The sequence below is a fragment of the Hyla sarda genome, chromosome 2 (assembly GCF_029499605.1).
Source record: "Hyla sarda isolate aHylSar1 chromosome 2, aHylSar1.hap1, whole genome shotgun sequence".
NCBI lineage: Eukaryota > Metazoa > Chordata > Amphibia > Anura > Hylidae > Hyla > Hyla sarda.
This window is the reverse complement of record NC_079190.1, coordinates 56,750,801-56,768,605: the sequence shown is the minus strand read 5'-3', so window position 1 is coordinate 56,768,605 and position 17,805 is coordinate 56,750,801. Positions and strand designations below refer to the sequence as shown.

Here is a 17,805-nt window from a genome sequence, read left to right as displayed (position 1 = left end):
AAATATGGTAAGTACCAGATACTACTTGTGAAACCATGCCAACGGTATGGTGACCATTGCAAAAACTATGTATGGGCCAGTAGTTCGGTTGCAATATCTGCATCATCATCTGTTCTATTGGGGGGGGGGGGGGCGGGGGCTAGTCCTACAGTGAAAAACTAAATGCTGGTTTGGCTACATTTCAAGTTCTATAAGTTGTAAGGATCCCACGACACATAATATTGACCAGTAAATCTTACGGAGATCTGCAGTGTAAGACACTTATCCCCTAGGATCTGCAGGATAAGGGATAAGTGTCTAATCACGGGGGTCCGAACGCTGGGATACCCCCCCCCCCCCCCCCCCCCCCCCGCGATCTCTTGTACAGGGCCCCGTGCAGGAGACGTGTCAGCCGCAGCGTGATGCCATGGCTGATATGCCCCCTCTATGTATCTCTATGGGAGAGGCAGAGATGCAGCGTTCATGGGTCAATGACACGTGCATCAGCTGGGCACAACTGCTCCCGATCAGACCCTTTCCCCCTATCTTGCGGGTAGGGGATAAGTGTCTAACACTGCAGTACTCCTTTTGACTTAAATGTAAAAACTTTATTGAAAAAATCTTCCAGAAAATACAGGAGTAAATTTTCTCCTGACCCTTTCAATTTCCATTGTCATTATTAGGTATTAAACTTTGTTGTAGAGAACTTGTCATCACTTTCATGCTGCCTGAACCACAAGTCATCAGAGAGGTCCTCGGAGGCTTCTCCTTAAACCCACCCACTTTGATGGATAGATTTTTCTTAGTTAAAGTAAAGAAATTGGTCTTTTCATCCAGGCTGGTGGGGCAGTGAGAAGTTTCAAGAGACCACCTTGATGACTTGTGGTTTAGGCAGTTTGAAAGTGATGACAGGTTCACTTTAAAGTGTACCTGTTGTTTTCAAACTTTTTATATAATGAATTATTTTATATGTATATTTGTAATATACATTGGTTTAAAAATGTGTATATTTTTTGGGTAACATTTTTTTTTCCCTGCAGCTATAGCTTACATGTTTCTGTGCAGAGACAAAATACAGGAAGTGAGGGCAGGCAAGCAGGACTTTGTGCAGGCTCCTGGCTTGTCAGTCAGCCTGGTGTGAGTCTGGGGGGTGTCATAGAGCCTCAGTGCACAGAGCCCTGCTTGTCCTCAGTGCACAGAGCCCTGCTTGTCCTCAGTGCACAGAGCCCTGCTTGTCCTCAGTGCACAGAGCCCTGCTTGTCCTCAGTGCACAGAGCCCTGCTTGTCCTCAGTGCACAGAGCCCTGCTTGTCCTCAGTGTACAGAGCCCTGCTTGTCCTCAGTGTACAGAGCCCTGCTTGTCCTCAGTGCACAGAGCCCTGCTTGTCCTCAGTGTACAGAGCCCTGCTTGTCCTCAGTGTACAGAGCCCTGCTTGTCCTCAGTGTACAGAGCCCTGCTTGTCCTCAGTGTACAGAGCCCTGCTTGTCCTCAGTGCACAGAGCCCTGCTTGTCCTCACTGCACAGAGCCCTGCTTGTCCTCACTGCACAGAGCCCTGCTTGTCCTCACTGCACAGAGCCCTGCTTGTCCTCGGTGCACAGAGCCCTGCTTGTCCTCGGTGCACAGAGCCCTGCTTGTCCTCGGTGCACAGAGCCCTGCTTGTCCTCGGTGTACAGAGCCCTGCTTGTCCTCGGTGTACAGAGCCCTGCTTGTCCTTGGTGTGCAGAGCCCTGCTTGTCCTCGGTGTGCAGAGCCCTGCTTGTCCTCGGTGTACAGAGCCCTGCTTGTCCTCGGTGTACAGAGCCCTGCTTGTCCTCGGTGTACAGAGCCCTGCTTGTCCTCGGTGTACAGAGCCCTGCTTGTCCTCGGTGTACAGAGCCCTGCTTGTCCTCGGTGTACAGAGCCCTGCTTGTCCTCGGTGTACAGAGCCCTGCTTGTCCTCGGTGTACAGAGCCCTGCTTGTCCTCGGTGTACAGAGCCCTGCTTGTCCTCGGTGTACAGAGCCCTGCTTGTCCTCGGTGTACAGAGCCCTGCTTGTCCTCGGTGTACAGAGCCCTGCTTGTCCTCGGTGTACAGAGCCCTGCTTGTCCTCGGTGTACAGAGCCCTGCTTGTCCTCGGTGTACAGAGCCCTGCTTGTCCTCGGTGTACAGAGCCCTGCTTGTCCTCGGTGTACAGAGCCCTGCTTGTCCTCGGTGTACAGAGCCCTGCTTGTCCTCGGTGTACAGAGCCCTGCTTGTCCTCGGTGTACAGAGCCCTGCTTGTCCTCGGTGTACAGAGCCCTGCTTGTCCTCGGTGTACAGAGCCCTGCTTGTCCTCGGTGTACAGAGCCCTGCTTGTCCTCGGTGTACAGAGCCCTGCTTGTCCTCGGTGTACAGAGCCCTGCTTGTCCTCGGTGTACAGAGCCCTGCTTACAAATATATATATAATAGTATTATCTACATTATATAAAAAGTGTTTGCAAATGACAGGTACACTTTAAGTGATCATAGCTTATCATCGTGTCTCCTGTAGTGGATGGAGTAATGGTGGAGGGTTCCTTCTGCTACCAGTTGCCTTACAGAAAGAGACATAATCATCAGTAGGAGGAGCAGTAATTTGTTGATCTTCTGGGATACATAGATTTTATTAAATTAGATTTGTTATTATAATATTGACAAAGATATAGCATGTTATTGCTATTTTAATAACTTTGTAGGGAATTGTTGCTTTGTCATTACTGTGGTTATGTTGTTAGCCATCAGTATCTTTTGCCGTGCTCCTTTTTATTATCCAGCGCACATATGTTCTGCTCAATCTGCCATGATAATTTTGAATGGCATTTTGTCAGAACTTGGCACCTGGCAGCCAAGCGGAATCTCCTAAGAGAATATAATTTGTGTTTAATTGATTTAATCTTGGCAAATTTGAGACTATGCTTATGTTTTCAGTTCTTTTGGGAACTGGTTCTATTATTAATCACTACAAAGTTAACTTTGCCCCCCTGTCTCTTTGTGTTGCAGCTAATGGAAGAGCTGAGCTGCTGAAAATAAATCTCCGAGAAGTTGAGCTGGACCCGGGAGTAGACCTGGAGGTCATTGCTGAGAAGATTGAGGGATACTCTGGGGCGGACATCACCAATGTTTGCAGGTACTTTATAGACTCGCTTGAATCTTAAAACCATAATGTTCTACTGCATTGTTGTAATGCGGATTTCTGTCTGAAAGGGGAATTACAGTTTTAATAAATGTACAATTTTTCAGGATCTCTGCTTGCAGTCATTCAAGAGAAACCTTTGTTTGTTTCACTTGGATAAAAATCTGTACTGGTCATGTAGTGGATATATAAATGTGCTTTGTGTTACGATAATGAGATTGAGTTGGGATGAGGTGTGGGGGTGACCCCTTGAATAGACAAGGGGGTCAAGCAGTGGCCACCCTGCAGAATAACTTACAGGCCACAGACACATGGTTTGCTCAATATAACTTTTCCTCTTATTGGAGGCATGGGCTTGGTGTTTGCAATGTATAAACAGGTCACAAGTTTGAGACAGTCATAGTTATGTATAAGTGCATTAGTTTACGTAATGGTTGGCGGTCACAGCTGCAGTTATGCTGTGTGTGTATCAGTCTGCTCTCTTTGCTGATGGTTCTCATTTTTATGTAGTCTCCACAGAAAAGCTCTTCTCTATCTATGCTGGTAACCCTGTTTTCCCTCACAGCACCTTCTGTTGGTTGTGGCATGCTAGTTGGTAAAAGGGTATTCCGATGAAAAACACATTTTTTTTTTTTTCAGATCAACTGGCTCAAAAAAGTTAAACAGAATTGTAAATTATTTCTATTAAAAAATCTTAATCCAACCAGTACTTATCAGTTGCTGAAGTTGAGTTGTTCTTTTTCTGTCTGACAACAGTGCTCTCTGCTGACACCTCTGTCTGTCTCAGGAACTGTCATGAGCAGGAAAGGTGTGCTATGGGGATTTGCTCTTACTCTGGACAGTTCCTGAGACAGACAGAGGTGTCAGCAGAGAGCACTGTTGTCAGTGCTCTGTAAGCATCACATGACCAAGACAGATCTGTATCCTCTAGAAAAAAAATGATTGAGGTTTATATTGAATGAAAGATCTTGGAAAAGGAATTGATACAATAAGTATGTTAGGAAAGACAGCATCCCTTGTTAATAGACAGGCAATTCTGTTTATATGCTTGTTTGTGTATGATATATGAAATGTGTATATTATTTGTTTCTACATAGTCGATTATGAAAGAGTTAAACAACAAAAAGATACAAAATGTCCCTACTGTTCCTAACCCCCCATTTCACCATCCTTCGTCTTCTACAGGTGCAATTTCATTGGGTAAATTGTAACCTTTGCTAAATAATTTAGCAATCTGTTCCTGTTTTAGGTGAATCTGCTTGTGCTATTAATCAGGGCTCTGGGCTCCTTCAAATGTAATTAGAGATTTAATATCTGGGGGAAGGATTTTTCGATTGTCTATTTAATTACTTTAAGCGGCGCCTTGCTCGAAAAATTAAGTGAATTTTTGTCATAGAAACATTGAAATGGTGTCAGAAATAGACGACTCTTCCCAATTAACGTCTATTGTCTTTGGTTTCTACAAGATATTTTTATCGGATTTGTCACATTTGCACTTGTGTTATTACTTCTAATTGAGAAAGAGGTCAAAGTATGACGTCTGGTGTCATCACAGAGGCGGCACTTTCTGGAGAGTCCTGTTCCATTGTTAAGGGGCTAGGATGTCAATTCGAGCCACCGGGATAGGACTACTCAGATAAAGGGGATGTCTTAAGACCTATCCCTTATATAGGATGTAAGTGTATGAATGTGGGGGTTCCAAATACTATCATCCCCCAACCCCTCGATCCCTTATTAGAGCAGGGGTCACGCAGGCGCTCTGTCTTTTTGTTAATTGTATATGAGGCCTGCTGGAGGTAGCCAACCTATGTACTTGGCTTTGGCAGTATGAAAGATGAGCGGCAGTTCACTCCATTTCAACCAGGCTCTTTGACCTCAGGTGGATGGGAGGTATCAGTCCAGAGCTGCACTGACAATTCATGATAAAATCTCCCACCATTCCTTGCTGACTTTACACTGGTCTTTACTTCGCCCCTAGACTTCTTATCCCCTATCCAAAGGCTCATGACATCATGGCCAGGCCTCCTCAATTTCAGTCTCGCCAGTCATCCGGCAAGTTCGCCCCGTATGGTCATTCATCCGGCAATTTCACTCCGTGCACCGAATGTTTGGGGTGCCGCAGCCGAGATTGCGGGGGTCCCCAGTGGCGGGACCCCCGTGATCAGACATCTTATTCCTCAACCTTTGTCTAGGGTACCCTTTTAACCATATCAGGGTAACTACACAAGTAGGAGTCCAATCACAGTGACCTCTGCCGATCACTAGACTGAAGTGTTGCTGTGTTAGAAAAATACATTAAAATAGGTTTTCTAGAACCCCATTACATTGAATGGCTGACTATGCTGCCTTTGTTAAAGCAGATTGACATGGGTTTGTTGTCGTCTGATGTCATCAATATTCTGCTTTAGACTACCCCTTTTAGTCATGTTAAAACATTGGGTTTTATTTTTCAGGGATGCCTCCATGATGGCTATGCGCCGACGTATCCAGGGCTTAACGCCAGAACAGATCCGTGCTTTATCCAAGGATGAGCTACAGATGCCTGTGACAATGTTAGACTTTGACTTGGCACTAAAGAAAATTTCAAAGTCTGTTTCTGCTGCAGATTTGGAGAAGTATGAGAAGTGGATGGGAGAATTTGGTTCAGCTTAGTAAAACTAAACTTATGCATCTTGCATTTAAACATTTTCAAGCTCCGAAGGTCATGTGATTCCCACCTTTTTTTTTATTGACTCTAGACAAGGTCACTTGGTGGTCTCCAGTATATCGAGTGAAACCATTCCTCAGAAGATCCACCTCTAATTTTACTAACTTTACCCCTTCATTATGCGATCTTCGGTGGGGGCAAAAAAGAACATTGTTGAATGTGTCTGCTTCAGTGACCCCAGTTTTAGGTTTTATTCCCATTTGCACTTTGAAAACTCACCTAACCCTATGAAGAAGACCATTTTGTGACCAACTTTCACCATTTCCAATTATGCCAGAACCAATGTTTTCAAGCACATTTATTATTTCTTCTTTAATAGTAGGCCGTAGGTTTGTTGATTCTTTCGCATAAGGTAAAAATGTACAGTTGACGATCGATTAGGGGTTGGACTAGTGATCTACTGTTGGGTATAAAATTCACTCTACCCTGAACATCCATTTTCATCACTTACACAAAGCTTTCCTCCAAAGCTTCTACATAGATATCCATTACATACTGCTTCAAGGGAATATTTGGATGTCTAACCCAAAAGTTGTCCGTGTATTGTTTTTTTGGGTAAATACAAAAACCAAGCTGAATATTGAGTCCTGGGATGTTGACCATAGCTTCTTCAAAATCATGATATCCTACGAACTTTTGTTTTCTACTAGTTGTACAAGTCCTACCATTATCATAGCTTCATCCATATGGACCTTATAGAAAAATGTATAAATAATCGTCACAACAGTGCACATATCGTTATAATACAGTTAGGTCATTAAGCGCTGACCTCAAGTATCTGTGAACGGCGGAGATTGAGTTTTGTCCTGCAGCTTACATAGACTATACATACTACAGAGATAATAGGGGAGATTTATGAAAACCTTTAGCCTATGGCAACCAATCAGATCGCTTCTTTCATTTTTGAAAAGGCCTCTGAAAAATAAAAGAGGCAATGTGATTGGTTGCTATGGGCAACTCAGCAACTTTTGCTCTGGACAGGTTTTCATAAATCTTCCCCAATATGATTGTACTAGAGACTTTCATCTGTGATGTGCAAAGACACTTTATTCTAACAAGAAATATTTTACCATGTGAAAATGTTTTACCTATTAAAGAAGTTAAAGTGAACCCCGCTTAAAGGAGTCGCCCAGTAAAGAAAACACACTTTTATATATCCTATTAAGAGCATTTTTGTTCTACGGTTTTGTGTCTTCAACCTTTATGCAGACCTATGTGTTTCCATGGTTACAGACTACACCAAAAGCTGTGTAGTCTGATTCTTCAGCCAGGTGTTACTACCTTTTATCTTCCCCTATTCTGTAAGTTAGCCATAGGTCTGCATAGGAGACACATAGTTCTGCATGGGAGCTGTATACACTGTAACAAAGTTTGCAGTCATTATTATTATTATTATTTTTTTAAGGAGTACATGTCATCAAACCATATTTTCTAAACTAACTCAGATTAAATTCCCTTACTACTCCTAGCACCCCTCCTGCCCTTAAAACAAATTTCCGAGCTTTAAAAAGCTCTTTATCATACCTTTCCCCTTGCTCACATTGTGTGAGCTCCCGGCACGCGAAAGTGGGTGTTCCCCAGCAGGTGCCACATCACTAAAGCCTGTGAGAGCTGTGCCTCTCCATGCCCTGCACGCACTTCCTGAGTTTGGTCTCCTGCCAGGCCAGGAGGAGACCAAACTAACTGTTTGACTTGCAGCAGGGAACAGAACAGAGCCACCTAGTGGCCGTTTTTTCAATGACATTAAAAACATATAAAGGTTGAGAATTTTAACAGTAAGTAAATAGCAAAGTGTCTTATAATTACATAAAGAACAATATATTAAAAGTTTAGTTTGGTGACAGGTACTCTTTAAATACATAAATGCAATACAAAAGTACATACAATCGTGGCCGTAAATGTTGCCACCCCTGGAATTTTTCTAGAAAATGAAGTATTTCTCACACAAAAGGATTGCAGTAACACATGTTTTGCTATATATATGTTTATTCCCTTTGTGAGTATTGGAACTAAACCAAAAAAGGGAGGGAAAAAATCTAATTGGACATAATGCCACACCAAACTCCAAAATTGGGCTGGACAAAATTATTGGCACCCTTAACATAATATTTGGCTACACACCCTTTGGAAAAAGTAACTGAAATCAGTCGCTTCCTATAACCATCAATAAGCTTCTGGCACCTCTCAGCCGGAATGTTGGACCACTCTTTCTTTGCAAACTGCTCCAGGTCTCTCTTACTGGAAGGAGCCTTTTCCCAACAGCAATTTTAAGATCTCTCCACAGGTGTTCAATGGGATTTAGATCTGGACTCATTGCTGGCCACTTCAGAACTCTCCAGCGCTTTGTTGCCATCCATTTCTGGGGGCTTTTTGACATATGTTTGGAGTCATTGTCCTGCTGGAAGACCCAAGATCTCAAACCCAGCTTTCTGACACTGGGCTGTACAGTGCGACCCAAAATCCATTGGTAATCCTCAGATTTCATGATGCCTTGCACACATTCAAGGCACCCAGTGTCTGAGGCAGCAAAATAACCCCAAAACATCATTGACATTGAACCTCCACCATATTTCACTGTAGGTACTGTGTACTTTTCTTTGTAGGCCTCATTCTGTTTTCTGTAAACAGTAGAATGATAGCTCTATCTTGGTCTCATCTGTCCACAAGACGTTTTCCCAGAAGGATTTTGGCTTACTCAAGTTCATTTTGGCAAAATGTAGTCTTGCTTCTTTATGTCTCTGTGTCAGCAGTGGGGTCCTCCTGAATCTCCTGCAATAGCGTTTAATTTCATTCAAATGTCGACGGATAGTTCACGCTGACACTGATGGTCCATGAGCCTGCAGGACAGCTTGAATATCTCTGGCACTTGTTTGGGGCTGCTTATCCACCATCCAGACTATCCTGCATTGACACCTTTCATCAATTTCTCTCTTCCGTCCACACCGTGGGAGATTATCTACAGTGCCATGGGTTACAAACTTCTTGATAATGTTGCGCACTGTGGACAAAGGCAAATCTGGATCTCTGGAGATGGACTTGTAGCCTTGAGATAGTTGATATTTTTTCCACAATTTTGGTTCTTAAGTCCTCAGACAGTTCTCTTCTCCTCTTTCTGTTGTCCATGCTTAGTGTGGCACACACAGACGCACAATGCAAAGACTAAGAGAACTTCTCTCCTTTTTATCTGCTTTCAGGTGTTATTTCTATATTGCCCACAACTATTACTTGCCCTAGGTGAGTTTAAAGGAGCATCACATGCTTAAAACAATCTTATTTTTCCACAATTTTAAAAGGTTGCCAATAATTTTGTCCAGCCCATTTTTGGAGTTTGGTGACATTACATCAAATTTGCTTTTTTTCCTCCCTTTTTTTGTTTAGTTTCAATACACACAAAGGGAATAAACATGTGTATAGCAAAACATGTGTTACTGCAATCCTTTTCTGTGAGAAATACTTCATTTTCTAGAAAAATTTCAGGGGTGCCAACATTTACGGCCATGACTGTAGCTCATAATCATATACATGTAACAATTTATGACCCTCAGCCCTTTATTACATAAGAACATAGTATGACTACAGTATGAATCACATGTTTTGACACGTAGCTTATAGGAAATAATTGAGTATTATTCTTCACTGTGGCACATTAGGAATACTCTTGACAAAACTGATACATTGTTTTCTATCTAATTATGTTGAGGGTTTAATGGGTCAAGTGCCATCCTGAGGATCTGTGCTCAGTGTAAGACAGTGTATCAGTTTTTTCTAAATTGTTCCTTTGGCTGTTCCTTATCCTATTATGTCGGACGAGATTCATTTCCATATTTCACATAGTGCTATCTCATACATATACTATTATTACATTACCTCTTCTGCCTACTTACAATACTGCAGTTACACAACTTTAATGAGTTATCACCTTGTGTTTTACCTCCTTGTTTACATGTACATAAAAGTAGCATTTCTCCCGCCCAGCCTAAATGCAATATAAAGCTAAATATAAAGCTACTTAGGAACATAAATAGATCATATTTCACGCCTATTGTGATCCATTATACCACGTGAACCTCTGTGGCAAAGATAAGGCTATAATTTAATTTGCTCTGCTAAAATCCTTCCAGTTGTAAAGATATTACAAGCGTAATTACATCTCTGTCTATTTGGTAAACTCTGCCACTAATCCAATTATAAGAGCGTTCTTGGAAAATTTGAGCTGAGGACGTTCAGCGCCGGCAGAGGGTTTTCTCTCTGAATAAATGGATTTCCTCATAAGATCATGTAGAGACTTACCATTGTTCGCTGGCCTGTAGGTAGTCTGAATTTTTCTTTTACATATTACATATATTTGCTTCTTTTATGAGTGTCTTCCTGTGAGATGTAATCAACTACAGTATTTAGCTTAAAGTGTACATCAAAAAAAAAGTCAATAAGAAAACTTTAGACATGTTGTAAGGACATGTCAAAAGTTTTTATTGGTTGGGGTCTAAATCTTTAAACCCCAACCAAGTATGAGAATGAGCAGGGAGAGAAACAAGAGAATCGGTCAGTGTCTAAACACACAACATCAATCAAATCAGTCTCCACGACATGGTGTTTGGTTTGGGCTTTGTGCATGGCATCCATGCAAGAGTTGACATGACTTAGAAGGATACAAGGATCATCTTCACTTCTACAGTAATAGTGCACTGGACTTACACAGAAGTAATCCCTGCTAGGCTTATACCTACACAATACATTTGTAAAGAATTTATGCAGTGTAGATCCTGTAGATACCGTGAAGAGCCCTTTGTGGTTTAGGACGATAGGACAAAGTTACCCAAATTTCAGCTAAACAACATCACTTGCTAAAAAATTGACTAGCATTTAAAGAAGGTTTGCCACCATGGACACTTATCCCCTATATAGGTTATAGGGGATAAAGGTCTAATGGTGAGGGGGTCCTCACCACAAGGACCCCTGTGATCTTAAGAATGGGACCCCTGAAGGCAGAAGCAGTTCACATACTTGACCACTGTTCCCTTCATTGTCAGTGGTAGGGCTGACGATAGCTGTAACAGCACCTGCACTGCTGCTCCAATCTGTATGAGATCTTTGAGAGTCCCGTTCTTCAGAACGCAATGAGTCCTAGAGGTTGGACCCCCTGCAATCAAACATTCATTCCCTATCCTGTGGATAGGGGAGAAGTGTCCTTGGTAGCGTTGCCCCTTTAAAAGGAACCGGTCATCACTTTCATGCTTCCTGATCCATGTGTTATCGGGGTGGTGACTTCTGCTGCCCCACTTGCCTTGACTGATGTCTTCCTGTTTGGGTATAGGTAGAGATCTATCATACAAGGCTGGGAGGAATCGCTGGGGACCGCCCCGATGACATGTAGTTCAGCCAGCATAAAAGTGATGACCAATTCCATTTAAAAGCATTGTTTAAGATCAGAAAAAGGGTCTTCGTTTTCCCAGGTACAGTGTCACTCCTGTACTGTACATGGGCTGTGCATGATATTGCTGCTTAGATCCATACATACAAGCCATAAGCCTACGCACTCTTTAGACAAATACCTTCAATCTGAAAATCTTATGTAATTAAAGTTTCATAATTAATATTTATACACAGTTGTAATATGCACCATTTTTATGACCCAGGCTTTCTGTCAGTAAATGAGAACATTCTTGTTTTAAATCCTGAATCTTAAAACTTGATGCACAAATAAGAGATGAATAAGGTTGTACTCAGCCAAGGGAACCTTCTATCTGAATACCGTTGTAAGTAGTAAGGTATCTGTTCAGCCCACAGTAGAAAAAAATAACTGAGGAGAAGTGCGTAAATATAAATACTCAAAGCGGGAAACAGGGAAATGTATCAAAGATAAGTCCTCACAGTGATTCTAAAGGAGAGAGAGAGGTGAAGAATGAGAGATTTTGTAGTGAAATCTAAAAGGGGTACTCCACCCCTAGACATCTTATCACCAGCTGCTGCACCCTAGACATCTGGTGCACAGAGCGAGCTTCACTCCGTGCTGGATGACTGGCGATGCAGGGCGGTCACACCCCCCTTGTGATGTCACGGCTATGCCCCCTCAATGCAAGTCTATGGGAGGGGAATGGCGGGGTCATGACGTCACGAGCCTCCGAGCCATTGAGGGGGCGTGACGTCTCAAGCCTCCACCGCTGAACCCGACACTCTAAACGAACGCCAAGTGCAACACAGAGATCGTGGGAGTCCCCAGCGGCAGGACCCCCACGATCAGACATCTTATCCCCTATCCTTTGGATAGGGGATAAGATGTCTAGAGGCGGAGTACCACTTTAATGTGTACAACACAATCTCCCATTCTTCACCTATGTTTGCCCTTTAGAACCACTTTAAGGACGGTTTAATTTCCCTGGATACAATTGTATCTACCCTGGAGAACAAAGGGGGAGAGTTATCAAAACCTGTGCAGAGGAGAAGTTGACCAGTTGCCTATAGCAACCAATCAGATCGCTTATTTTATTTTTCACAGGCCTTGTTAAAAATGAAAGAAGTGCTCTATGGGCAACTGGTAAATGTTTCCTCTGCGCAGGTTTTGATAAATCTCCCCCAAAGTACTGGAAAATGGTAAGAAACTAAAAGGTATAGAACTTTCAGACATACATCACAAAACCCTTTCCCCCACTGGGGTTTTCTCTATACCACTATAATATTTCTTTGTTTACATCAAATATTACACATGGTACTACTATTATTTTTACTCTGGAACACAGATTATTTCATGTTTATTTTTAACCTCAACTGTGAGTATAATATTTATTGACCATATGAATTGTACACTCACAATGCATTTGAAAATCCAGATGTTTAATATTTTACCTTGAATTAATAATAAAAGTACATAGTAATAACCGTGACTATTATGACATTATTTTGTTTTCTATTGTATTCGCTTTTTTTAATTCACTTACCATCAATTGATTGTTTATGGGTGTATTCACACAAATGACAATTCTTATGTATTTATAATTACCTTCTAAAATCTTCAGCGGATCCCGTGTGTGAATGCACCCTAAGGGTACGTTCACACGTGTGTACTTTGTGCTGCAGATTTGATGTAGCAGATTTTGCTACCCATTTAAGGTCAATGGGCAGCAAAATCTGCTACAGCAAATCTGCAGCAAAAATAAGCACGTGTGAACATACCCTAAAAATGTATTCCTATGTTCTTGATCCGCATATTGTAATTTTACCCTTTGGCAATATTCACACAGTTTTTGGAACTCTTTAAAAAAAAAAAAAAAAAAAAAGGATTTGGAGATTTTTAACAATTGAATTAAATGGGAAAATGTCTGTCAATTCAATTGTACATCTGTCCTTCTTATTATGGACAAATAAACTAGTTACCCAGTTATAAGAAAAAAAAGAACCAGAGCTAGTTTCTTCAAAAACAGCGGTATTAACAGCTTTGCCTTATTCAGGCTAGGTTCACACTGCTGTTGTGGTCCAATCCTTTCAGGGTCCATTTAACTCCAAAGGAGCTCCCTTTATCGGAGCACAACGGCTACGTGAGCGAGTCCTAACTTCAATAGAACCGAGCTGCAGTACCACACACAACCTAAGGACATATGTTTTTTTTTTTTTTTTTTTTTAAATCTGTGCTGTTTTTCGAATCGTAGATTACATCTTTAAATTCAAAGGACTTCTTTTGGGCTGTTTTTCCTCCCAAAAAATGTATGTGTGTTGACATTTATTGAGCCACTTATGGCTGATTTGCAAATTGCATATGAGCATTTACTGAGGCAAAAGTAAAAATAAAAAGATTGAGAAAATAGTTAAAAAATGCTCTAATGCCAGGGGAAATGTCTGAAAGTTTGAGACTTATTTTGCTTGTATAAACAGATTATTATTATTATTTTTTTTTTTTGCAAGGCTTGAAATACTGTATTTTTCGCCGTAGAAGACGCACTTTTTCTTCCCCAAAACAGGGGGGGAAGTTGGTGCATCTTATAATACGAATACACCCCTAGCGTGGCGGTCCCTGCGGCCAGCAACGGCCAGGACCCGTGGCTAATACAGGACATCACCGATCGCGGTGATGCCCTGTATTAACCCTTCAGACGCGGCGATCAAAGCTGACCGCCGCGTCTGAAATGAAAATAACACTAACCCGGCTGTTCAGTCGGGTTGTTCGGGACCGCCGCGGTGAAATCGCGGCATCCTGAACAGCTTACAGGACACCGGGAGGGACCTTACCTGCCTCCTCGGTGTCTTCTCCGTGCCAGGATCCCCTGCATGGCCGGCACTCTCCTTCGTCGTCATCACGTCATCGCGCACGCCGTCCCGTCATCCAATAGGAGCGGCGTGCGTAGGGATGTCATGGCAGCGACGGAGAGCAAGGATACCGGGCAGCAGAGACGTTCCGGAGCGACGAGGACACCCCGGGGACACGGCGACTTCGATGGAGGGCGACATCCAGGGCAGCGGTGACGGGTCCGGAGCGGCGGGGACATGTGAGTACTACCTCCGATACCAGTGGTCTTCAACCTGCAGACCTCCAGATGTTGCAAAACTACAACTCCCAGCATGCCCGGACAGCCAACGGCTGTCCGGGCATGCTGGGAGTTGTAGTTTCGCAACATCTGAAGGTCCGCAGGTTGAAAATCACTGTCCTATACTTTACATTGTATTTGGTTCAGAATCTTTATTTTCTAGATTTTTATCCTATAAAATTGGGTGCGTCTTATATGACGAAAAATACGGTACTTTGCGTGCACAAAGTCAAATAGTTATGAGAAGATTCTATCTGAAAACATACTGCAAAAATAAAAAAAAATTAATTACATAAATAGATAAATATAATACCCAATGGGAATATAAATAGTAGACACGTTAGATATAGACACCCAAGCTAATTTCCATGCATCTTAATGGGATTGTTTCTGTAGCCTGTGCATGGATTTCTGCAAAACTTGCTAGTTGTCTCCAAGCTACAGCCCTCTAGATTTTGCAAAACTACAATTCCCAGCATACCCGGTCAGCCAACAACACTGAATCAACTGTGTGAACGTAGCCTAAAAAAAAACTTGGATGTAACTATAGATGACAGTATCCATTGATTGAACGAGAGTAGCAGATTTGCTGGTCAGTAGTTTAGTGATTTACAAATTGAATATGGCAGCCATAGCTGATTTTCCCTGACCTCCGCCACAATTATGAGACTTATTTTGCAGCGTTATTATAAAGCATAGGAATCTAGTTAAAGCTGTCACATATGGTTTACAGGAGCACTCCATTCCGCTCCACTGAGTCTCAGATTGTTGTTGTTACCAGTGGAACAGTACATTTTATTCCTGCAACATTAAACAACTCCTGGTCGAATATAATGATGGACGTAGCCTTTGTATTAATAATGTGTTCACCATGTTGCTTTAGCCTTCCAAGGGAGATCTGCTATAGTTTAACAACAAAACATATCATTAGTATAACTTTTTATTTTCACTTTTAACATTTAAAGAGTTATTAATGTTTCAATATTTTTTATTACATTTTTGAGAATAAGAAAATATAACAAGAACATTGTGCAACAAGTACATGAAGTAACATATACACAAAGTTGTCAATAGTAAAGGGAGCTTCTGGTTCCAAATATAAAGGTTCAGAGTGGGTACAATGTATATTGTAGGACATGTATACAGTAAGTACTTGTCATATCCCACAAAAAATATTTTTTTTTTATATGTTACTCAGTACCTAATCCTGATCATGTTTTATGTGTCTAACACCTATATTTCTCTCACAAATACATTCTTTCCTTTGCTCATTCTATGCTTTGGAGGGGGCGTGTCCTCACTTACCATGCATTCACTTGAGTCTGCTGTGATGTACTTGGTCTCTTTATCCAATCACTGCAGGCTGCTCTAAAACTCTATCCTCTGTTTTCATGCTGCAGTCTGATCGGACAGGAGGGAAAACAGTGGAGTGCTAGTTCCAGCCTCGCTTACTGGACTTTGTCCCAGCCTGTGTTTCAGCTGGGACAAAGATAATGCTGCAGACGGACAGGATTATGTTCTGGATGGTATGGGGACTCCTAGTGGTCTTTTTTTTTTTTTTATTAGCCATGATGTCTATAAAAAGGAAATACATTTTTCTTGAAGTATATTAGAAAGGTTTCATTGTCCTTATATCGTACCTAAGCCAAAATATGTACTGAAATATTTTTCAGATTTAAAAACCTTTTATATGTGCAACATATAAAAGGTTTTTAAATCTGACAGTGCTCATTTAAGCAATATTTCAGTACATATTTTGGCTTATGTACGATATAAGAACAATGAAATGTAATGATATTTACTGGTTTCCCAAGGAGACCAAATGTAGTAAAAAAAGGTGTCTAACTTGCCATTCCTATATGCTAATGCGAACTCATAAAAATATGTGATGTTTATAGTAATAATTACCTCTTCCAATTATGTGAGATTTCCTGTTTTGATATTACTAGAATTTTATTTCTTTTAGACCGTTAATAGGTTATTTATATTTACCAATGTTCTGCCATATAGTATCTTTGCCATCACATTATGATTATGGGGAACCTGGCCTTTGGCACTCTGATCATGAGGCTGAAGGCACATAGGAGCTGTTATTTTATTCCATGCACAGCCTATGCAGGGAACTGCAGCACAAGTTTACTCAAGTGAATGTGTCTGTGTTTTCATTCCCTGCACAGTGAGAACAGTCATGCTAGAAAAATCTGTGAAGAAACAGCGGTGGAGGTACATCACTTAGTAAGGATCTGAGGTGGAGGTCCATCATGTAGTGAGGGTCTGAGTTGGGGGCCATCACCTTGTGAGAATCTGAGGTGGAGGTCCATCACCTAGTGAGGATCTGAGGTGGTGGTCCATCACCTAGTGAGGATCTGAGGTGGAGGTCCATTACCTAGTGAGAATCTGAGGTGGAGGTCCATCGCCTAGGGAGGGTCTGAGGTGGAGGTCCATCGCCTAGGGAGGGTCTGAGGTGGAGGTCCATCCCCTAGCGAGGGTCTGAGTTAGGGGCCATCACCTAGTGAGGATCTGAGGTTGAGGTCCATCACCTAGTGAGGATCTGAGTTGGGGGCCATCACCTAGTGAGGATCTGAGTTGGGGGCCATCACCTAGTGAGGATCTGAGTTGGGGGCCATCACCTAGTGAGGATCTAAGGTTGAGGTCCATCACCTAGTAAGGGTCTGAGGTGGAGGTCCATCACCTAGGATGGGTCTGAGGTGGAGGTCCATCACCTAGGGTGGGTCTGAGGTGGAGGTCCATCACCTAGTGAGGGTCTGAGGTGGAGGTCCATCACCTAGTGAGGGTCTGAGGTGGAGGTCCATCACCTAGTGAGGATCTGAGTTGGGGCCATCACCTAGTGAGGATCTGAGTTGGGGCCATCACCTAGTGAGGATCTGAGGTTGAGGTCCATCACCTAGTGAGGGTCTAAGGTGGAGGACCATCACCTAGGGTGGATCTGAGGTGGAGGTCCATCACCTAGGGAGGATCTGAGGTGGAAGTCCATCACCTAGTGAGGATCTGAGGTGGAGGTACATCACCTAGTGAGGGTCTGAGTTGGGGCCATCACCTAGTGAGGATCTGAGGTGGAGGTCCATCACTTAGTTCAAAAAGCCCATTTTTATATAGTATACGATAGTTTCAACATACGATGGCCTCTCAGAGGCCATCGTATGTTGAATACAGCATCAACATACAATGCTTCCGTGTGTCGGGGCCATCGCATTAAATGGCTTTTCGGCAGTACTGACTGCTTCAGCTGCCGCCGGATAGCTGTTTAATGTGCCCCGCTCAATGATATTCATGTGTTCCCACCGCTCTGGCCCGTCAGTTCGCCACTCCTCTGCTGCTGCCCTGCGCCGTCACTCTCTGTCAAAGCTCACACTGCCCCGTCTTCCAATAGGGGCAGTGTGAGCAGTGACGTGATGATGACTGCAGAGACCGACGGCACAGAGCGACGGCGACGTAGTGATACGGCAGCAGA

At 42.6% G+C, this 17,805-nt stretch overlaps 1 protein-coding gene across 1 annotated transcript in view; it reads left to right on the top strand.

Moving 5' to 3' along the window:
• The window catches only part of KATNAL1 (katanin catalytic subunit A1 like 1), a 103,533-nt gene extending 96,606 nt beyond the window's left edge, over positions 1-6,927 (top strand). The window contains exons 11-12 of the mRNA XM_056561851.1: positions 2,978-3,104; positions 5,564-6,927. Coding sequence (XP_056417826.1) covers positions 2,978-3,104; positions 5,564-5,762 — 326 coding nt within the window. The 3' untranslated portion in view covers positions 5,763-6,927. The remainder of the gene's footprint in view (positions 1-2,977; positions 3,105-5,563) is intronic.
• Positions 6,928-17,805: the final 10,878 nt, after the last annotated feature.